At 38.2% G+C, this 23008-nt stretch overlaps 6 protein-coding genes across 6 annotated transcripts; 4 read left to right on the forward strand and 2 right to left on the reverse strand.

The window, feature by feature from the left end:
* The first annotated feature begins 5626 nt into the window (after positions 1-5626).
* Positions 5627-6368, forward strand: LOC134328814 (histone H1-like). The gene has a single exon (XM_063010041.1). It carries the CDS (start codon positions 5675-5677, stop codon positions 6332-6334), a length of 660 nt encoding a protein of 219 aa, XP_062866111.1. The 5' UTR covers positions 5627-5674; the 3' UTR covers positions 6335-6368.
* A 557-nt stretch (positions 6369-6925) lies between these two features.
* On the forward strand, positions 6926-12012 carry LOC134328370 (histone H2A-like). Its single transcript, XM_063009473.1, has 2 exons — positions 6926-6947; positions 11639-12012. The coding sequence occupies exons 1-2, from the start codon at positions 6926-6928 to the stop codon at positions 12010-12012; spliced, it is 396 nt and encodes a 131-aa protein (XP_062865543.1).
* Positions 12013-12704: 692 nt separating this feature from the next.
* Positions 12705-13126, forward strand: LOC134329061 (histone H3-like). The gene has a single exon (XM_063010309.1). It carries the CDS (start codon positions 12705-12707, stop codon positions 13002-13004), a length of 300 nt encoding a protein of 99 aa, XP_062866379.1. The 3' UTR covers positions 13005-13126.
* Positions 13059-15232, forward strand: LOC134328371 (histone H2B-like). Its single transcript, XM_063009474.1, has 3 exons — positions 13059-13063; positions 13106-13539; positions 15156-15232. Exons 1-2 carry the CDS (start codon positions 13059-13061, stop codon positions 13479-13481), a joined length of 381 nt encoding a protein of 126 aa, XP_062865544.1. The 3' UTR covers positions 13482-13539; positions 15156-15232.
* Positions 15233-19582: 4350 nt separating this feature from the next.
* Positions 19583-21052, reverse strand: LOC134328899 (histone H2A-like). Its single transcript, XM_063010135.1, has 2 exons — positions 20670-21052; positions 19583-19798 (listed from the first exon to the last, which is right to left on the reverse strand). Exons 1-2 carry the CDS (start codon positions 21050-21052, stop codon positions 19606-19608), a joined length of 576 nt encoding a protein of 191 aa, XP_062866205.1. The 3' UTR covers positions 19583-19605.
* A 619-nt stretch (positions 21053-21671) lies between these two features.
* On the reverse strand, positions 21672-22336 carry LOC134328824 (histone H1-like). Its single transcript, XM_063010056.1, has one exon. It carries the CDS (start codon positions 22293-22295, stop codon positions 21672-21674), a length of 624 nt encoding a protein of 207 aa, XP_062866126.1. The 5' UTR covers positions 22296-22336.
* Between the last annotated feature and the right edge of the window lie 672 nt (positions 22337-23008).

Below are 23008 nucleotides of genomic sequence, written 5' to 3' on the forward strand. Positions count from 1 at the left end.
TTATTCCCAGAATTGTCTTACATCTTGAAGGTTTTCTTTGGGTCATTTAGTGAAAGTCACAACACCTGTAACCGTGACTTGTTTTGAGTTATGAGATCTGCAGTAGGATGTTGTTTGGTATTTGTATTTGTATAAAGAAGGCTGCTCTATAGAATCCACAATTAATGCCAACTTCAGTGGTTATACAGTTTGAAAGTGTTTTATGGGATGGTCTGTACTAAAATAACACATTACATTCCTAAAAGCTTTAAATGTTCTATCAACATGTTTTTTCTATTATATTTCAATTAAAAACAACTATTGTGAGATTTATATCCACTTGTCCTGTTTGCATTACACAGGAGAGACCCCCCCTGCTGTTAAGAATTTTTTTTTTACTAACACAAGTAACGAAGTAACGTTTACTCTGAGTACGTTTTAAATGAGTTTTCTTTTTTACTTGAGTAGGTTTTTAGACTAGTAATTTTACTCGTATTTCAGTAAAAATTATTTAAAGTAGTAGTACTTTTACTTGAGTACAATATTTTAGTACTCTTTCCACCTCTGCCCAGTACCTGAGTGTTTGGGATATTATTCAGAAAGCCCTTTCTATATATTCTTAGAGGAATTTCACATTCATAAATAAAGTGATCTAGATTTTATTCTTTTTGTTAACATCCTACACATCCTTCTGCTCTACCAAATCTCTCTGCCACTGAGCTAACTCTGGTGTCCATGTTACTTCACCTCTCTTAATTCTTAATATCAAGTGCATTGTCTGTTTTATATATTTTAAATTCTTGCTCTTTTTGATTAAATTGTTCTTGGTAAATTCGTTTTCTTTTCCGATCGCACCTTTCTGTCCTCTGTACCTTGCACTGGCTGACAGGATATATTTTTCTTCCACTTGGTGTCGCTCTGAATCACGTTTCAGCCAAGTGACGTTATAATAAAATGCGAAGAGTAAAGAGTTGCGCAACGACTCGGCAAAATAGGTGCATGTGAGAAAACCGTGCGGGCCGCACTAACAATGAACTTTGACGTTATGTCGGGGGCCACAAAATATCGGCCTGCGGGCCGCGAGTCTGAGACCCCTGGTTTAGAGAGATGACGTCACAAGTACAACCAGCCTATATAAGGCGACACTGTGCATTTCAGCCTCATTTCGATTTGACAGATCAAGAGACTTGTTGCTGTACGACTGTGCGCTACTTTTATTTAAACAGTTTGATTATTCGCTACAACCGTGACATGTACAGCTGTTGAAGACCGACTGCGGTCGTTCCTGAGATGCTGCAGTACTGGGAGAAACGGGAAGAAGGAGCTGAAGGTCCAGCTGAGGGCCGAGAAGGAGGAGAGACAGAGGCTGGAAACCATGTGGGAGGACGAGAGAAAAGATCTGCTGGAGATGATCAATAAAAAGAAGAATCTGAGGATGACCAGTGAGATGGAGAAGAACGATATTATAGCGAAGGACTTGTGTAAGGAGCTCACGTTCAATGCTCAGACTGAAAAACACAGGAATTCCTGAAATCAAATCAGGAGGAGGTGAAGAACATCAGGAGCGACCTGCTGGAGGAACAAAAGCTCAGTCTGATGGAGACAGAGCAACACCGACTGAAAGTGGAAAGTCTGAAAGCTCAGTGGGAGGAGGAGAGAAAAGTGATGAGAGAGGAGAAAGAAGAAATGATGAGAAAGATCAGAGAACTCGAGGAGCTCCGACTGAAGGAGCAAATGCAGCAGAGACTGTTAGGAGAAAGACTCCGGTTAGCTGTGGAAAGATTCGAGAAGGTAGCAGTTCTGTAGATGGAGAAAGAAGGACAAAGACTGGACGGACTGGATGAAACTCAGCCTCAGACAAACATGGCCAAAATAATTATTATTATTATTGTTATTAATGTAATCAGTTGCTGCTTTTGTTCTGTTTACATGAGTTAAATAATTTTTTTTTTTTTATAAATTGTGCTTGTTAAGTGACTTATTTTACAAATAAAATAAAGATTATAGACCTCGCCCCTGGGTTTCCTCCTGGTGCTCCAGTTTCCACTCACAAGTCTAAAGACATGCAGTCAGGTCAATTGGAGCTGCTAAAATTACCGTGTGTGTGTGTGTGTCTGCTCGGTGTTGGACAGGTGTGCCAAGGGTGTTTCCTGTTGTTCAGAATCAAAATAGGCTGTGTTGAATGTCCTTGAAAGTTAGTTAGTGTATTTTAATGTTAAATGTCCTCAGTGTAAAGCGGGTCTCTAGAATTGCACATCCACTTCTCTGCTGCTTAATGGAAGACCAGCCAAACAATCCTGTCATAAAATGCAAATCAGACAGATATAAGATTTGGTAAAGACTGACTGCCACCCTGAAACAGCACCACACAGTCTGACTGATCATATACATCACAGATAAAACAATACACATGTGCTACACCACTGCCATGTTCAGACTTCTTACTGCTGCATAGCAATTGCTTCAGCAACTGGTAGTTTAGGTGGCACACGTTAAAAGTGTTGAGGTAACCAAAAACAAAGCATTTAATTTATAAGACTATTAAACGTAAATATTTTTGTTAAGCTGGCAGCATTCTTATGTTAAAAAAAATCATCTACGTTAATAATGTTGGTTGCAATATTGTGAACATTAAAAAAATGAAGACATCAACAAATAAAGACAACCTTTTCTAATTTTGTCCTGTTCTTCTTATGCTCCTAGTACTAGTGGTTTACTCATCTTTTACATTACATTTACATTGCATTTAACAGACACTTTTATTCAATGAGACTTACAATATTACAATAAAGCATTTCACTGCCAGTTTGTATTATCTGTGACTATATACTGTATGTGACAGATAAAACCTTGATTTGATTTGAATACTTTGACTTACAGCCTGACAGTTGGGGGGCTTGAACCAGCAACCTTCTGATTATCAGTCCAGTACCTTAACCACTAATACTTTGGGTTTATAAGTGATATATAAACCCAAATAATTTAGATTACAGAGAACAATTCGTCTGTCTGTATTTTTATATTGTTCAAATCATTACCTATTTATTGCCTTTTTGTACTGATGTGTGGGTGGTGGCGCAGTGGGTAGCACTGTCTCCTCGCAGCAAGAAGGTCCTGGGTTCGATCCCCAGGTGGGGCGGTCAGAGTCCTTTATGTGTCGAGTTTGCATGTTCTCCCAGTGTCTGTGTAAGTTTCACCCCACAGTTGAAAAACGTACAAGTAAAGGAAATTGGATATACTAAATTATCAGTGACTGTGTTTGACAATAAACTTGTTAACTGGTGTAAGCAGTAACTACCTGTCCTGTCATGAATGTAGCCAAAGTGTGTAAATTATAATGTTAAAATCCTAATAACTAAATAAATTGTACTTGCCACGAAGATAATCTGTTCTGTAATTTATGTTGAAATAAAAGTTGTCCGGATGGTCAGATGTAAAAAAAACTGGTCTGTTTTAAATAAAAGCTGCTGGAACTCTGGTGTCACTATCCACGGTCTAGTGGGGATTCATCTTATGTTCACACTACACAACTGGATCTCTTGTAATCGGGAGTCTTTCAAGTCGGTGTGGCTTTCACACTACACGGCTGATCGGTGATAGGGGGTCACACACTACACCATCTATCACCAACTGGAATCACAGGAGAGCTCCTCTGGTCTCCCAAACTACGTTCAGTCACGAAAACAAACTCGAGAAGTGACAAAAGGTTTAACCCTCCTGTTAGGTTATGGGTCAAATTGACTCATCTTAAGGTTTCAAACTATAAAAAAAAAATACAGTTAAAAGTACTTTTTCAGGATGAAACTTCTTTTGCTTAGCTTAATAAGTGAAATCAACATATAAAATAAAAATGGTGTATTTCACATATTTGCAAAAACATGAAAACATTTTATATTAATTGCAGTTTTACAGGACAACGTATGTTAAAGTTTTTAATTCATGTCACATCCTTGTGAGGAATAAAGCAGTGTGTAGGGCCCGGATAGCTCAGTCGGTAGAGCATCAGACTTTTAATCTGAAGGTCCAGAGTTCAAGTCCTTGTTTGGGTGAGTTGTTAAGCACTAATGTCCTGTACAATGTGGTTTATTTAGAAAGTTCAAGGATTTGTACTTAGTGAGATATATCTAACTAAAATATCATGCACTTGATCAGCTTGAAATAATAGCACACTGTATGTGTAACATGTTCTCCACACAGACTAGTTGTACACCCAGCTGTTTCAAACACACTGTAGTAAATAGAGGACAGTTTAAATCTATATTTATGTGCAGCCTAATAATGCACTGAGTTCTAGATATTAATACCTACATATATTTTATGTTGAATTACATGCATCATAATTTCAGTTCTTGCTTCACAGAGCCGCTTTGTTATTGCACTGCACTAAACAGTTGGTATATCCTGCACTATTTTAGGCCTTACAGTTGCAGCATCAAAGCTCTGTTACTACATTACAATTTATAAAGGGTAAAAGAGGGTTATTTTTTATGGGAATTAGCTCAAATGGTAGAGCGCTCACTTAGCATGTGAGAGGTAGCGGGATCGATGCCCGCATTCTCCAGTACAGAAAAATTATGATCATTTAAGGGCATCATGTAATATGAAAGTCGTTGTGTCATTGCTCACTGAAACGCAGCATTAAAAATGATGTCAATCTGTAAGTGTTACAATAACATTAACGCTCTGTATTCATTCAAATCATTTGTTGAAGACCATTTTTAGTTTTTAAATTGACAAACACGCAATAACTTATAATATATAAAATATATAATATATAATATATATATAAGTAGAGGTACGTGACTTGTTGATGTTTTTTTTTCTTTTTATCCAGGGAAACGCTTTGTAAAAGATGAACAGCTGAAACTCACGACATTCCCTAAACTGATCTATTTCAGTCATGGTTTTTATCTAACTCGCTTATGACACTTGTTAACACTTGTTAGCTATCGTTGCGGCTGAAACACATGAATTTTTAAATTAGAACAGACATCATTGTGAATACGGTTGTTTTGACTTGTTCTGACTAACATTAAATGTTCTTCTTATTATCATCATTATTATTCTAAATTATTATGTTTATTATTATTTTTTTCTATTTGTTCTTTCAGCTACATGACAGTTAAGCACCCTGGACTCGACCTAGTCCTGCTTGGTAGCTGTGTTTTACTTCGCACTAAACAGCCTATATTTCTAGTAGAAAAGGAAGCTCACATCCGCTTATAAATACATGTGGAAAACACCAAGGTCTGGTTTGCTCTTTTCAGCCTGTGTCTACAAGAAGATCGGGTTTCCTCAGCATATTTTTACATGTAATAAGATGTGAAATGTGCGCTGCGTCGCTTTACGCATCAGGAGCGGTGAGCTGTTTTAGCAGAACACAAGGAAACAGAGCATCGTTAGGTTCCCTTTGCGGGCTTTTACATGAACGAGAGAACTTATGTTCGGCCGACGTGCACTTTATTACCTCGCATTTTATATCAGGACTTGTATTTCAATCATTATTTGCCATGAGAAAGCACAAGTGCGCATGTGTCACGGAAGCACACAGACGCTGCGCTGGCCGAGTTGAGTCTACACAGTTCTCATGTGTGCTATAAAGCCCCGCCCCCTCTCGTAAGAGGGAGGAGTCTCTGTACAACAGAGCACAGCGCTTCACTCGCTCTTTCTTAGCGCCGTTTCAGCTCCAACAACGATGGTAGAAGAAGCTCCAGCACCGGCCAGCTCGGCCCCCGCCAAGGCTCCTAAAAAGAAGACCGCGACCAAACCCAAGAAAGCGGGTCCCAGCGTCGGCGAGCTGATCGTCAAAGCTGTTTCCGCTTCCAAGGAGAGGAGCGGCGTGTCCCTGGCCGCCCTGAAGAAAGCTCTGTCTGCAGGTGGATACGACGTGGAGAAGAACAACTCCCGCGTCAAACTCGCCGTCAGAAGCCTGGTGACCAAGGGCATCCTGGTGCAGACCAAGGGCACCGGCGCCTCAGGCTCTTTCAAGCTCAACAAGAAGCAGACCGAGGCGAAGAAGCCCGCGGCCAAAAAAGCCGCCGCTCCTAAAGTGAAAAAGGCCGCAAAGAAACCCGCCGCTGCAAAGAAGCCCAAGAAGGTAACAGCCAAGAAGCCCGCCGCTAAGAAGTCCCCCAAGAAGGTCAAGAAACCCGCTGCGGCCGCTAAGAAGTCCCCCAAGAAGGTCAAGAAACCCGCTGCGGCCGCTAAGAAAGCCACCAAGAGCCCTAAGAAGGCTAAGAAGCCGGCGACCCCCAAGAAGGCAGCCAAGAGTCCTAAAAAAGCCAAGGCAGCTAAACCCAAGACCGCTAAGCCCAAAGCGACCAAGGCCAAAAAAGCTGCACCCAAGAAGAAGTAAACTTGTTCCTGTTTTATTACTTTTGTTTTATTAAAACGGCTCTTTTAAGAGCCACCTATTTCCTCCCATAAAGAGTCGCGTTTCCTAAACTCATACATATAAGCATGCATGCGAACATACAACTATTCATACAAACATATTTTGTGGAGAGTGATAAGCAAGGAGTTAAAAACACTAAGTATGACTGGTCTTGTTTTATGTGTAATGATTTTGTCACACATCCTCATAAAACTGTCCGTATAAATGTATATATGTATGTGCACTCACGTATATGAGCACCTTACATAATGTAATTGTTAGTGTAAATGTTATTGTGACATAATATAATGTAATTGATGCTTAAGAGAAGCTTTTCTGTATCATACATTACACGGGCGGGAGAACGGAGGAGAAGAGAGGGGAGGAGGGGGGGGGCAGTATGTGAGGGGGCGTGTATGTGTTTCCCTGGGACTTGACGGCGCGTTTATGATTGGCTCAGCTGTGCCTTCGCTCTAAGCCAATAGGAGAGAGCCAGTTTGCCTATATCATACCGTTTCGAGCGCTCTCACAGTTTACTTCAGTTTTGTTCGACGAACGTATCTGATCATCAAAATGAGTGGCCGAGGGAAGACCGGTGGTACCTGGTAACTGAGTTATTAAACAACTTGCCCTATGTCTCCCAGTGTTGCCTCCTCACCTCCGGTGGGGAGGCACTGGGCTCGGCTTAGATATGTGGGCGACGAGGAAGCTCCAAACCGCTCGGAAGTGGGTTTTCACCTTCTCCAAAGCGAATGGATTAACGCCACAGACATCTACTCCTTTATTGCTCTCCCAAACAGAAAGGACTTTGAAATATGTTTTTTCCGCTCACAGACTTTGGCAAAATTCACCAATATATTTAGTAATGGTGCAGGAAGTGGTTTCTGGAAACACTGGGAACTGGTTTCTTCAATTCCAAATGACGTAAAGTTCATCGTTGTAAAGTTCTGGACTGGAAGAGTTGCGGATGAGGATGTCGATCAGTACATTATGAGGTTTGCACATATACTACAACCTGTTCAAAAACCAGTAGACCAGTTTGGAATATGGTATGGTGTACGGAGGTACAAAATAAAAGTCAAGAGGGACGATGGTGGAAACCTAATGCAAATCCCAAACTCTATCTCGATGGGGCCGTACAACGGGAACATCACCTTTCCTGGACAACAACAACGGTGCTACATTTGTACATCTTCAAGTCATCAAGCTAAAGAATGCGACACGATTAAATGCTGGAAATGCGGTCAACTGGGACACAAAGCCAAACTATGTGACAATTCTGAGATCTGCAATTTATGCAGACAAGAAGGACATTCATACTTTTCCTGCCCACAATCGTATAGTAATAGAACTAAAATTCTGCAAAGTCCTTGTACAGTATCCGTCGTAAAGGTTGCAAACACGCAGCTGCCTGCACAGACGCCTTCAACTCAACAGCAAATAGAAGAGGTACTTCCGACTCAAGAGCAAAAGAAAGATCAACAAGAAGAGAGTTCAGATTCTGATGGATCCACCACTACCTCCTCCGATACAGACAGCGACACCGAGGACTCAACATCTTCAAACGCTACATCTGATGAAGAACCTCCCCCGATACCCAAAGTTGATTCAGGTGAAAGACAAACTGACACCACAACAATGAATGATGAAAATTCTGTTCAAACAGTAATAAAAAAAGCTAACTCACCTAACACAGTTAACATAGTGGCTGAAAAAAAAGGCATCTCAAAAAAGAGACGTAAAAAAATTTCATCTATAGCGGACACGAGTAAACGAGTAAAAGATGCAGACTAAATATTGTTAGTTGACATCTTACCTGAATGATCTCATTAGGTATTAAACGTAACACTTAAATTATTTTAAAATGACATTGAATATAATATCAATAAATGTAAGAGGGATGAAATCTGATAAAAATATGAATATAAAAATAGCTAAATTTATGAATAAACGCTGTGATATAATATGTTCCCAAGAATTAAGATTGACAACTTTAGAAGATGTAAAAAAAATGTCTTCACTATGGACAATAGGAGAATGTATTATATCAATAGGTAAAGATAGAGCCGACGGAATTGGAATCTTTTTTAAAAAAAAAACAGTAAGAATAATTAAGACTAGACATCTTGTGCCGGGTCGTCTACTTTTGGTCGACTGTTTTTTTAATAATAAAAAAATAAGAATCATAAATGTTTATGCACCCACAGATCGTTCAGGTAAGATGAAAATACTACATAAACTTCTCGAGATACTATATGTTGGTTTCCCCGTAATAATGTGTGGAGATTTTAATATAATTTCTGACTTAAAAGATAGAATACCGTATAGGGATATACCTTTATCTAGGGATGGTAAATTTTTAAACAAAATATGTGAAATGTCAGAGCTAAAAGACGCGTTTAGACAGATTTACCCGATCGATATTGGCTTTACTAGAATGGACAAATCAGTTAAAACAAGGATTGATAAAATATATGTATCACAAAATATACATGTCAAATCGTATAAAACTGAGCTGTTAGTTGATTCTGATCACCTAGCTCTAAATGTAAAACTATTATTATATAGATATGAACAAAAAGGTTATTGGAAATTAAATACTCGTTGTTTAAAAGAAGAAATAATTATCTCAGACACTAAAAATGAAATTAATAGGATAAAACAACTAAAAGTATTAACAAGATCAAATATTGAATTATGGCAAGTTTTAAAAGAACAAATTAGAATGTTTTTTAAACGAAAATGTAGGGAATTGCATCAACAAAATAACGACATTTATGATAAACTGTTGGATGAATATATTGAATTATTTACAAAATCTGGGTTGACCTGAAGAAGAGAATAGATTAAATGACATTAAAAAAAAATTAACTGAAATTAATGATGAACTAACTATAAGCCCTCAAATGCAAGCAGGTCATGACATAAATCAACCAGCAAATATTACAAATATAATTAAACAATTAAGAGAAGGAAAATCAAATAAATATATTACCGGGATACGAAATGATAAGGGAAAAATAATTGAGGATGAAAGTGAAAAATGTATATTAATAAGAAATATCTGTGAAAAGATGTATAAAAAAATAGAAGTAGACATTACAAAAGTGCGGTCCTTTTTGAGTACATGCACAAAAGATACTGTTTATTGTTCAGAAGACCTAGGAAGACCTATATCATGTGATGAAACTCTTATTGCCATTAAACAACTAAATAAAGGTAAATCTCCCGGCACAGATGGCATACCCACCGAATTCTATCAGTTATTTAAACAAGATGTGGGGGAATTATTGGCATCCGCTTTTAATGATGGAATAAATAACTGCAAAATGCATGAATCTTTTTATCAAAGTGTAATTAACTTAATTTTTAAAAAAGGAGATCCACATGATTTTGATAATTGGCGACAAATTACAATAATGAACGTAGATTATAAAATATTTGCTAAGATTTTAATGAATAGAATAAATGAACATTTAGACAATTTGATAGAATTGGAACAGACATGTGCAATAAAAGGCAGATATATGTGGGACAACTTGAATTCTTTAAGAGAGATAATGACAAATAAAAACATTAACGATTATTTTATTATTGCTCTTGACCAAAAGAAGGCTTTTGATTTAATATCTAGAGAGTATCTTTGGTTGGTGTTGGAACACTATGGGTTTCCTCCTAAATTTATACATATGGTTAAGCTATTATATAAAACATCTGTGACACAAGTAAAAGTAAACAGTGTTTTGACAGATTCCTTCTTAGTGGAACGGGGAGTTAAACAAGGCTGCCCCTTAAGTGCAGCCCTTTATGTACTAGCTATTAGCCCTCTTCTAAATAAAATCAAGAATGACCCAAGAATACAAGGTATAAAACTTTCTAAGAACAACATAATTAAAATCTCAGCTTATGCTGATGATATAACAGTTTTTATTAAAAACCAATTTGAATACAATATATTAAAAGACTATTTTAATGAATATGAAATAATAGCAGGTGCAAAACTTAACCAAATGAAAACAGAAGGTATTTGGATAGGAGGAAATACACAACCCTATCTAGAAGTTAATATAAAAGAAGAAATAAAAGTACTGAGTATATATGTATCTAAAGACAGAGCACGTGAACTAAACTGGGAAAAGAAAGAAGAGTCAGTGAAACATGAACTGGACAAATTCAAAGGCTCTAACTATAAAACTCGCATACATATTATTAAAACCTTTATTTTATCTAAATTATTATTTCTTGCTACTGTTTTTCCACCAGATGAAAAATGTATTAATCGCCTGAACAAATTGTGTATTAAATTTATATGGAATACAAATAGGGAGGTAACAAAACGAACCCTTTTGTTTAAACCAAAGTTACAAGGAGGGTTAGGAGCAATCGATTTAGGCATTAAATTAAAAATTGCATTTTGTAAAAACATAGCACAAGCAATGGAAAGGAAGGCTAAGTGGATACTAAAGGAATCTGAATGGTTGAAACAAAAAGGAAAGAAAAGAAAAGATGTATTTTATTATAAACTTATTTATGGTGATTTCACATTTAAGCATACAAACTTAAATATTGACTGGATTAACTTATCAAATAAAGAAATTTATAAATTAATTAATACATTTTATCATGGAGAAACCTTACAGTATAGACAGACAGATTTAAATGAAAGTAAGATAATAATAAAGAACATACTCTCTAAAAATATTTCTGAAAATATAAGAGACACAATGTGGCTAATAATAAATTATAGATTACCTGTTAGAACAATTGTGAAATGGAGTTGTTATGTCACCACCACTAAATGTCCTATACATGGTTGTCTGGAAGAAGAAACAATTGAACATCTTTTGTTGAACTGTACAAGAACCACCAACATTTGGAATAAAGTAAAAACATTAAATTTGGATTTTGATATAAATATGAGAACAATAATGTATGGTATTTTTGATAATGTACATACAAATATTGAAGAATTTTACTGGCTAATTATTTGTGTGGTGAATACAAAGATTTGGAAAACAAGATGCAAAATAATTATAGACCAAATTAATATAAGTGCTGACATTGTTTGTAAACAGATTGTTTGTCACTTAAGACGGTTGCGAACTGAAGATCTTAAAGCTAAGAAAAAATTTCCATGGTCGATACTTAAGTTGTAAAAATTTGTATGTAATAGATTTTATGTTTTGTATGTGTTATTGCTGTGTTCTTTATCTGGTTCGGATTGTAATGTAATGATAATAACTTTGTTCTGAAAATCATGTCTTAATAAAGATCATATTTAAAAAGGAAAGACCGGTGGTAAGACTAGGGCTAAAGCCAAGACTCGCTCATCCCGTGCCGGCCTTCAGTTCCCTGTGGGCCGTGTTCACAGACTGCTACGTAAGGGTAATTACGCCCACCGTGTGGGAGCTGGTGCTCCTGTCTACTTGGCTGCCGTGCTGGAGTATCTGACCGCTGAGATCCTCGAGTTGGCTGGTAACGCCGCCAGAGATAACAAGAAGTCTCGTATCATCCCTCGTCATCTGCAGTTGGCCGTGCGTAACGACGAGGAGCTGAACAGACTGCTTGGAGGTGTAACCATCGCTCAGGGCGGTGTGCTGCCTAACATCCAGGCTGTTCTGTTACCCAAGAAGACCGAGAAAGCAGCCAAGGCCAAGTAAAATCGCTCTCGTGTTCTAACCAAAAGGCTCTTTTAAGAGCCACCCATTTCCACAGAAAAAGTGCAATTTCCCCAGATAATGTGTAAATAACACAAATGTAATATTGTTTCATAGACTCACACGGCATAAACCACATGATTTATGACATGGTAAAATTAACAAATCAATATGTACGACTTATTTTTTCACCATTTATCTATCTTTACATATTTCACTATATATGTATACATTAGCCAAGTTATAGATCACTTGCAGTAGCAAAACCAACAATATAGACGATTAAAAGTGGTGCAACAAACGTGTTTGTGTAATGCACATGGAACAAAAATATTAATAATGCTAATAATAACAACAATAATAATTAGCAAAATGAACGAAATATTCAATATATTTTTTAAAAAGGTATATACTTTAAATGCGATTGTAAGCTGTGTTCTAAAAGCACAAAGAAACAAAAGAAAGTATTATAAATCCCGCCAACAGCATGGAGGAAATACTATGTTTCTGAAACGAGGCATTGGCAGAACGCCGACCAGTAAGTGACATTTGACGTAAGCACGATCGTCCAATGAGAAAAGAGCTTCATCAAGACGCCCAATGAGCGCGGAGCGGCTCTGGTACTTAAATAGAGCGTGTTGGGCGGGTTAACATATTCTGTCCTACAGTTGGTGAAGTGCAGAGTTCTAGACGCGATGGCAAGAACCAAGCAGACCGCGCGTAAATCCACCGGTGGTAAAGCGCCGAGGAAGCAGCTCGCCACTAAGGCTGCCCGCAAGAGCGCCCCGGCTACTGGCGGTGTGAAGAAACCTCACCGTTACAGGCCAGGTACCGTGGCTCTGCGTGAAATCCGCCGTTATCAGAAGTCCACTGAGCTGCTCATCCGCAAGCTGCCCTTCCAGCGCCTGGTTAGAGAGATCGCTCAGGACTTTAAGACCGATCTGCGCTTCCAGAGTTCTGCCGTCATGGCATTTTACAACATTTTACAAATGTAAATATTTGTATTATTACATGAAATGTATCAATTAATGTAATATTACTGTACGTGTATGATGTAAATGATATTTGTAATGTGATATAAATTTGTACAATAAAGTTTATTTAAAAACCCTAAGTCCGCGCCCAAGAAGGGCTCCAAAAAAACCGTCACCAAGACCGCCGTCAAAGGAGGCAAGAAGCGCAGAAAGTCCAGGAAGGAGAGCTACGCTATCTACGTGTACAAGGTCATGAAACAGGTCCACCCTGATACCGGGATCTCCTCCAAGGCTATGGGCATCATGAACTCCTTCGTCAACGACATTTTCGAGCGTATCGCTGGTGAGTCCTCTCGTCTGGCTCACTACAACAAGCGCTCCACCATTACCTCCAGGGAGATCCAGACCGCCGTGCGCCTGCTGCTTCCCGGTGAGCTGGCCAAGCACGCCGTGTCCGAGGGTACCAAGGCCGTCACCAAGTACACCAGCTCCAAGTAAAGCGCCTTAGTCGCTCTGGCAAACCAACGGCTCTTTTAAGAGCCACCCATCTTATCAAGTTAAGAGAATTTTCCTCTTTTTTTTTTTATATTCTGTCTGAATATGTCATACACACTATCTAGCTAGCTTCCCATGTTTATAATACTTGATTTATTTATTAATATATTACTAGTTTTGGGCACTGCTGTTTTTCACGAGTTGTACACGACTCACTATGTGGTGAGTTTCGGAGATTACACAAAATATCACAGTACTCAAAGATATTATAATACACTCAGAGCTGTAGAGAGAGAGATGCTACACTCCTTGATCTCGCCAAACAAACCCGGCACTTTAAAAAAAAAAAAAAAAAAACGATAACTAACTATTAGGCGTTTACAAAACTAACGAGAACGTTTTCATGTTTGTCATTTATTTATGAGCATTGTAAGCTAAGCTATCTATTATGTTCTAAGGCCGATATGCTATTTACACTGTACTATCTATCATAATACAAGGACACTGAACAACATGCTACCCAAGAAAATCAATAACATATCTGAGGAAATAGAAGAGATAAAAAAATCTCTGGATTTTATGTCTGCGGAACTGAGTAAAGTGGTGAAACAGCAGAGCATGCTACTGGACTTAATGGATGAAGTTAAAGAGTTAAAGACCAGAGTTAAAGAAAAAGACAAAATCATTTATGGATTAGAACGAAGAATTGATGACCTGGAACAGTATACAAAGATGGAAGATTTAATAATAAGCAGACTGGAAATTTCACATAGATCCTACGCCAGTGTAGCTGAATGCAAAGATGGTGAAGACGTCTCATCAGAGGAACTGCAATCTCTGGAATGGCAAGTTAAAAAGTTATTTGAAAGTAAGAATATAAACTTACAAACTAACAATATTTCAGCTTGCCATAAAAAAACAGCAAAATAAAGCCTGCCATAGTGGTCAGGTTTGTGAATAGAAAGCACAGGACTGAACTACTGAGGCAGGCAAAGAAGCTGAAGGGAACAGGAGTGTACATCAATGAGAATCTTACCAAAAAGAATGCAGATATTGCAAGACAAGCACGTATACTTAGAAAACAACATAAAATACAAGTCACATGGACTAGGAACTGTAAAGTGATGATACGGCTAAACGGAACACCGGAGGAAGCCAAAGTAATTATGACAAAAGGAACTGAAAGATTTGAACCCATACAAATGAAGAACTATATAAAGCTTCCACACAAACTATGGAGTGAGTATGATCATTTGAGTTTTAAAACATTTGATAAAACTGAACAAAAGATGTATGAGTTTGGAAATGACATTGATCCAGAAATCCATTTGAAAATGGAGAAAATGTCACAGACAGATTTAAACAACAAATCCCAAATCACCAAACACTTACAGAATTAGAAAAATTACAGAAAACGCTCGCCGCACAGTATGTGTCAACGCTACACCACCTGAGAGACAGTGGGTAACAAATTTGTGTGTACACACCCACACACACACCCACACACACACACACACCTATATATGTTTATTAAGAACATTTTTATATCCTCTGTATATCGTTATGTAAATTAGACAAATAATTTTTTATTGTCTATTATTTTTGTTCTCTGTTCAGTTTTACTGTTTATAGTTTGTACTGCTTTGGCAATATTGTTTCCTACTGTCATGCCTACAGAGCTACTTGAATCTGAATCTACATACTACATAAATAACAGCAGTCAGAAACTGAGCATCATGTTAGGAGAGGAGAAGGAGAGAAGCACTGTAGCAGCTCAGTATGTATCTGCCTGCAACAGTCTGAGAGACCCGGACTGATGTGTGTCTCATGAAATAGTTTATATTATTATTAGGGCTGTCGTTAATCACGGTAATTAACGCGATTAAAGCGTTAAAAATTTTAATCGAGATAAAAAAAAAATAATCGATACATTTTTAATAATGAAAATTTTTTAATCAAACTATTTTTACTGAGCTGTTTGTGTCACGTAAATTTGCGTCTCTGTGGTAATTTGCGTTCCTTAAAAGTGCATGAAGCAGAACTCTGATGAACAGAACTTCTGATAGCTTCCCTACACACTCGCTCCCTGTGCACTATAGTACACTTAACATTCTTAAAGGGCCAGACACTAGATGTGTAATTCACATTACATGACAGGTGAGAGGAAACATTTTTAAGGAAAAATAGTTCTTGTGTGAATTACAAGGGCAGGAAAAACTACAGCAGATACAGAAGGTGCACCGGGGCCCATGGCAGGGGGGCCTCCACAACATTAACCTCTCACCTCACTACCACTGGCTGCACTCGCCAGGTCCTTATTATTATATTACAATATTTTTGTTAAGTAAAATAAAAAAAAACTGTGCATTAAAAATACCAGAGGCAGAAATTTGAACTTGAAGTGTAACTTCTGAGTGACTTTTAATTCATTCTGATCAGCTATCAGCAGATGCAATTTGTTGAGGGGGCCCAACATTTTTTTTTTGCACTGAAGCCCATGAGCTCCTAGTTACACCACTGGTGTTGCATCTAGAAATGGTTCATATTATGAGCGCCTGTTTTCAGTGGCAGGGTTATGAACAGGTAAAGATCCTCACTTTTACCAGTTCATGTAAACAGACTCATTTTAAAAAACTGGCTGAAATATGGTAACTGTCAACAACTTCATTTCAGCAGCAGTATTATACACATTTTGCACTTACGGCTGCTATTATGTGGACTGTTACCAGTTTTGTGGACAGTTTATTGTTCAACAGTCTTAAAAAAAAAATGTAAAAAAATTAAATGGTATCTTTTGTTGAGTTTTTATTACACAATATTTACTCTGACCTTTTTAAATCCTGCACCTGAAAAATGACCCAAAGTATAAAAAAAACTCAAACCAATACTAGAACTAATAAAAGCTAAACTAAAACATTAGCATAAACTAAAGCATTAAACATAATAAAAACTAATAAAAAAACTAGCAAACCCACTTTAAAACCTAAATTAGAGAAAATAAAGTCAAAACGAAATAAAACTAAACTATAATGAAAAATCCAAAACTGTTATAACCTTGATTCCTACATGTAATACATTAATGAATTCATTATAAATATGCATAAGTTCATTTTGTCTAATGTAAAAGGTGGAGAAGCTACAGAAACCATGTAGTTGAGTTATAGTAGAGATATCCAAGGTAAAATATTACTCCAGTAAAAGTAGTAAAAAAAAAAAAAAAAAAAGTTACAACAGTTCCCTATGGGAGTGTCGCCACTCTTTTTTCTCTACCGCTAAATTGTTCCACAATCGATTTGATGTTTTTTTTTTTTCTGTAAATAAAGTTAATTTTAAACATTTTGCAGTTTTAAACATGTTAAAAAAAGAAATTCAACAGGACTTATATGCAACCCTAAACCCTATTACAATGTACTACAACCCCTGGCAAAAATTATGGAATCACCACTCTTGGAAGATGTTCTGTCAATTGTTTAATTTTGTAGAAAAAAAATAAATCACAGACATGCCACAAAACTATCATTTTTCAAAATGTCAACCTTCTGGCATCAAGAAACAATAAAAAAAAGAAACAAATATAATAGTTGTGGTCAGTCACAATTGCTTTTTTTAGATCAAGTAGAGGAAAAAAATATGGAATCACTCAAATCTGAGGAAAAAATTATGGAATCACTCTGTAATTTGCAGTTTAAAAACAAAACATCTGCAGCAGATTAGATTTGCTAATTATTCTTCAGTTTAAAAAGAGTGCTTACACCTCGGAGAGCTGTTGCACAAAGCAGATTGTCATGAATCATGGTTCCAACACAAGATATGTCAGTTGAAACAAGTGAGAGGATTATAAAACTCCTTCAAGAAGATAAATCATTGTGGAATGTCGCAAAAGATGTTGGTTGTTCCCAGTAAGCTGTGTTTAAAATCTGGACCAAGTACAAACAAAATAGGAAGGTTGTAAAAGGGAAGCATACTGGTAGACCAAGTAAGACATCAAAGCATCAAGATAGAAAACTTAAAGCAATATGTCTTGAAAACAGAAAATGCACAACAAAACAAATGAGAAACAAGTGGCCGGAAAGTGGAGTCAATGTCTGTGACTGAACTGTAAGAAATCACCTAAAAGAAATGGGATTTACATACAGAAAAGCCAAACAAAAGCCATCATTAACACCTAAAAAGAAAAGAACAAGATTAAAGTAGGCTAAAGAAAAGCAATCGTGGACTGTGGGTGACTGGATAAAAGTGATCTTCAGTGATGAATCACGAATCTGCATTGGGCAAGGTGATGATGCTGGAACTTTTGTTTGGTGTCTGTCCAATGAAATTTATGAAGATAACTGCCTAAAGAAAACATGTTAATTTCCACAGTTGTTGATGATATGGGCCTGCATGTCGGGTAAAGGCACAGGGGAGATGGTCTTCAATAAATGCCAAAGTCCACATTGAAATTTTGGACGCTTTTCTTATTCCATCAGTTGAAAGGATGTTTGGTGATGATGACTTAATTTTTCAAGATGATAATGCATCTTGCCATAGGACAAAGGACGTGAAAACTTTCCTTCAAGAAAACATATAATGTCAATGGCATGGCCTGCAAATAGTCCGGATCTCAATCCATTTGAAAATCTCTGGTGGAAATTGAAGAAAATGGTCAATGACAAGGTTCCAACCTGCAAAGCTGATCTGGCAACAGCAATAAGAGACAGTTGAAGGCAGATTGATGAAGAATACTGTTTGTCATTAGTTAACGCCATGCCTCAGAGAGTTTAAACCATTATAAAAGCCAGAGGTGGTGCAACAAAGTAATAATGGTGCAGTGTTTTCTAATGATTCCATAATTTTTTCCTCAGATTTGAGTGATTCCGTATTTTTTCCCTCTACTTGATCTAAAAAAAAGCAATTGTGACTGACAACAACTATTATATTTGTTTCTTTTTTTTTATTGTTTCTTAATGCCAGAAGGTTGACATTTTGAAAAATGATAGTTTTGTGGCATGTCTGTGATTTATTTTTTTTCTACAAAATTAAACAATTGACAGAACATCTTCCAAGAGTGGTGATTCCATAATTTTTGCCAGGGGTTTCATAATCACCATATTTGTCGCATTTTTTAATACTGTACACTTAGGTGGGACAGATAGCCATTAGAGACATGACAATGTAACCCAAAAAAAAACCCATACTAGGATATGAGACAGAGTGGGAGAACAGAGCAGTGTATGATAAAAAAATCATATTAAGTCAAATCAGTACAGTTGTAGTGAAATTGAAATAAAACAATCAAATAGCTTTAGAAACCTTTCAGTGCTTGTGAAAGTAGCATTAGAGACACGTTAGGATAAAAAAAAAAAAAACATCTAAAACACCTGCAGTGGTGTAGGAGGAGGTGTAGGGTGAATAAAACATGTGGGTAAAAATGTGTTTAGGAGAGTGAGAGAGTGAGAGTGAGAGTGAGATTACTAATTACAGTTACTACTACTACTACATCACCAATAATACTATTATTACAACAACTATAATAGAAATAAAAATAATTATTATGAGTAATTATGATTATTTACACTTAATATTTTAGTGTCTGTTCTAAAATGCCTCTGATTACCCTGTGTTGAGTACCTAGAATAGTATTTTATTATTGATATATTATTCTGAATAATAATTACTGATTATTAATCTTCTTTTTTTGCATTAGTAGCGTAATATTTTAACCACCGCTGCAATTTACTGCTCCCTCTTCTTTACTGGCATGTTTTTTTGTTGTTACTACTCATAACGACTATATTACTCTTACTAACTCAATGCTTTATAGAACCCCATAAACATACACCACTATAAACATTATTAATCATGTGTTATAAGACACCACCTGCCAATCTTTAATCAGCTGTACTTATGTAACCGTGTTTATAATTGTTGTAAGAATGTAAAGTACATCTCTACACACACACAAATACATTAACCAGTTTTTCCTAATATTTATAACTAATAAATATAACTAAATTATAACTCGGAACACGCACACACAATGGAATAATAAATAAATAAAAAAGTTAAGAAAAGTGCTCATTTCAGTGGAAGCATGTAAGTGGCTCTTAAAAGAGCCTTTGGGGATAACTGGATGGAGTGGGTTTGTTTAAGCACGCTCTCCGCGAATACGGCGGGCCAGCTGGATGTCCTTAGGCATGATGGTCACCCTCTTGGCATGGATGGCGCACAGGTTGGTGTCCTCGAACAGGCCGACCAGGTAAGCCTCACTGGCCTCCTGCAGAGCCATGACGGCAGAACTCTGGAAGCGCAGATCGGTCTTAAAGTCCTGAGCGATCTCTCTAACCAGGCGCTGGAAGGGCAGCTTGCGGATGAGCAGCTCAGTGGACTTCTGATAACGGCGGATTTCACGCAGAGCCACGGTACCTGGCCTGTAACGGTGAGGTTTCTTCACACCGCCAGTAGCCGGGGCGCTCTTGCGGGCAGCCTTAGTGGCGAGCTGCTTCCTCGGCGCTTTACCACCGGTGGATTTACGAGCGGTCTGCTTGGTTCTTGCCATCGCGTCTGGAACTCTGCACTTCACGAACTGTAGGACAGAATATGTTAGCCTGTCCAACACGCTCTATTTAAGTACCAGAGCCGCTCTGCGCTCATTGGGCGTCTTGATGAAGCACTTTTCTCATTGGACGAACGTGCCTAGGTCAAATATCGCTGACTGGTCGGCGTTCTGTCACTGCCTCGTTTCAGAAAACAGTATTTCCTCCATGCTGTTAATTTTGCTTATCATTATTGTTATTATTAGTATTATTGTAATTTTTGTTCCATGTGTTCTACACAAACACGTTTGTTGCACCACTTTTAATCGTCTAAATTGTTGGTTTTGCTAATGCAAGTGATATATACTGTATATATATATATATATATATATATATATATATATATATATATATATATATATATATATATATATATATATATATATATATATATATATATATATATGTAAAGATAAATAGAAAGGGAAAAAATAAATCGTACATATTGATTTGTTAATTTTACCATGTCATAAATCATGTGAGTTTTATGCCGTGTGAGCCTATGAAACGATATTATATGTTTCGTTTACACATTATCTGGGGAAATTGCACTTTTTCTGTGGAAATGGGTGGCTCTTAAAAGAACCTTTTGGTTAGAACACGAGAGCGACTTCACTTGGCCTTGGCTGCTTTCTCGGTCTTCTTGGGTAACAGAACAGCCTGGATGTTAGGCAGCACACCGCCCTGAGCGATGGTTACACCTCCAAGCAGTCTGTTCAACTCCTCGTCGTTACGCACAGCCAACTGCAGATGACGAGGGATGATACGAGACTTCTTGTTATCTCTGGCGGCGTTACCAGCCAACTCGAGGATCTCAGCGGTCAGATACTCCAGCACGGCAGCCAAGTAGACAGGAGCACCAGCTCCCACACGGTGGGCGTAATTGCCCTTACGTAGCAGTCTGTGAACACGGCCCACGGGGAACTGAAGGCCGGCACGGGATGAACGAGTCTTGGCCTTAGCTCTAGTCTTACCACCCGTCTTCCCTCGACCACTCATTTTGATGATCAGATGTCTTCGTCGGATAAAACTGAAGTAAACTGGAAGAGAGCTCGAAGCGGTATTATATAGGCAAACTGGCCTCTCTCCTATTGGCTTAGAGCGAAGGCACAGCTGAGCCAATCCTAAACGCGCCGTCATGTCTCAGGGAAACACATACACGCCCCCTCACATACTGCCCCCCCCCCTCCTCCCCTCTCTTCTCCTCCGTTCTCCCCCTCGTGTAATGTATGATACAGAAAAGCTTCTCTTAAGCAACAATTACATTATATTATGTCACAATAACATTTACACTAACAATTACATTATGTAAGGAGCTCATATACGTGAGTGCACATACATATACACATTTATACGGACAGTTTTATGGGGATGTGTGACAAAATCATTACACATAAAACAGGACCAGTCATACTTAGTGTTTTTAACTCCTTGCTTATCACTCTCTCCACAAAATATGTATGTATGTATGGATGGTTGCATGTATGAATAGTTGTATGTTTGCATGCATGCTTATATGTATGTATGTGTTTAGGAAACGCGATTCTTTATGGGAAGATATAGGTGGCTCTTAAAAGAGCCGTTTTAAGAAAACGAAGTTAATAAAACATAAACATGTTTACTTCTTCTTGGGTGCAGCTTTTTTGGCCTTGGTCGCTTTGGGTTTAGCGGTCTTGGGTTTGGCTGCCTTGGCTTTTTTAGGACTCTTGGCTGCCTTCTTGGGGGTCGCCGGCTTCTTAGCCTTCTTGGGGCTCTTGGTGGCTTTCTTAGCGGCAGCAGCGGGTTTCTTGACCTTCTTGGGGGACTTCTTAGCGGCGGCTGTGGGCTTCTTGGCTGTTACCTTCTTGGGCTTCTTTGCAGCGGCGGGTTTCTTTGCGGCCTTTTTCACTTTAGGAGTGGCGGCTTTTTTGGCCGCGGGCTTCTTCGCCTCGGTCTGCTTCTTGTTGAGCTTGAAAGAGCCTGAGGCGCCGGTGCCCTTGGTCTGCACCAGGATGTCCTTGGTCACCAGGCTTTTGACGGCGAGTTTGACGCGGGAGTTGTTCTTCTCCACGTCGTATCCACCTGCAGACAGAGCTTTCTTCAGGGCGGCCAGGGACACGCCGCTCCTCTCCTTGGAAGCGGAAACAGCTTTGACGATCAGCTCGCCGACGCTGGGACCCGCTTTCTTGGGTTTGGCCGCGGTCTTCTTTTTAGGAGCCTTGGCGGGGGCCGAGCTGGCCGGTGCTGGAGCTTCTTCTACCATCGTTGTTTGAGCTAAAACGGCGCTAAGAAAGAGCGAGTGAAGCGCTGTGCTCTGTTGTACAGAGATTCCTCCCTCTTACGAGAGGGGGCGGGGCTTTATAGCACACATGAGAACTGTGTAGACTCAACTCGACCAGCGCAGCGTCTGTGTGCTTCCGTGACACATGCGCACTTGTGTTTTCTCATGGCAAATAGTGATTAAAATACAAGTCCTGATATAAAATACGAGGTAATAAAGTGCACGTCGGCCGAACATAAGCTCTCTCGTTCATGTAAAAGCCCGCAAAGGGAACCTAACGATGCTCTGTTTCCTTGTGTTCTGCTAAAACAGCACACCGTTCCTGATGCGTAAAGCGACGCAGCGCACATTTCACATCTTATTACATGTAAAAATATGCCGAGGAAACCCGATCTTCTTGTAGACACAGGCTGAAAAGAGCAAACAAAGCCTTGGTGTTTTCCACATGTATTTATAAGCGGATGTGAGCTTCATTTTCTACTAGAAAAATAGGCTGTTTAGTGCGAAGTAAAACACAGTTACCAAGCAGGACTAGGTCGAGTCCAGGGTGCTTAACTGTCATGTAGCTGAAAGAACAAATGTAAGAAAAAAGTAAACATAACAATTTAGAATAATAATGATGATAATAAGAAGAATAGTTAAACACACTAACATTAATTTCAGTTATTCCTACATATTTGTGCTGTAAGATCTAC

Source organism: Trichomycterus rosablanca, chromosome 15 (genome assembly GCF_030014385.1).
Source record: "Trichomycterus rosablanca isolate fTriRos1 chromosome 15, fTriRos1.hap1, whole genome shotgun sequence".
Classification (NCBI taxonomy): domain Eukaryota; kingdom Metazoa; phylum Chordata; class Actinopteri; order Siluriformes; family Trichomycteridae; genus Trichomycterus; species Trichomycterus rosablanca.

Excerpts from the sequence above, each read along its gene's own strand:
- LOC134328370 (XM_063009473.1), top strand. The coding sequence starts at position 6,926 with ATGAGTGGCCGAGGGAAGACCG. Across the intron at positions 6,948-11,638 it reads GAGTGGCCGAGGGAAGACCG|GAAAGACCGGTGGTAAGACT; the intron begins GTGGTACCTGGT and ends ATATTTAAAAAG.
- LOC134328899 (XM_063010135.1), bottom strand. The coding sequence starts at position 21,052 with ATGAGTGGTCGAGGGAAGACGGGTGGTAAGACTAGAGCTAAGGCCAAG. Across the intron at positions 19,799-20,669 it reads GAGAAAGCAGCCAAGGCCAA|AGAGATCGCTCAGGACTTTA; the intron begins GTGAAGTCGCTC and ends GCGCCTGGTTAG.
- LOC134329061 (XM_063010309.1), top strand. The coding sequence starts at position 12,705 with ATGGCAAGAACCAAGCAGACCGCGCGTAAATCCACCGGTGGTAAAGCG.
- LOC134328824 (XM_063010056.1), bottom strand. The coding sequence starts at position 22,295 with ATGGTAGAAGAAGCTCCAGCACCGGCCAGCTCGGCCCCCGCCAAGGCT.
- LOC134328814 (XM_063010041.1), top strand. The coding sequence starts at position 5,675 with ATGGTAGAAGAAGCTCCAGCACCGGCCAGCTCGGCCCCCGCCAAGGCT.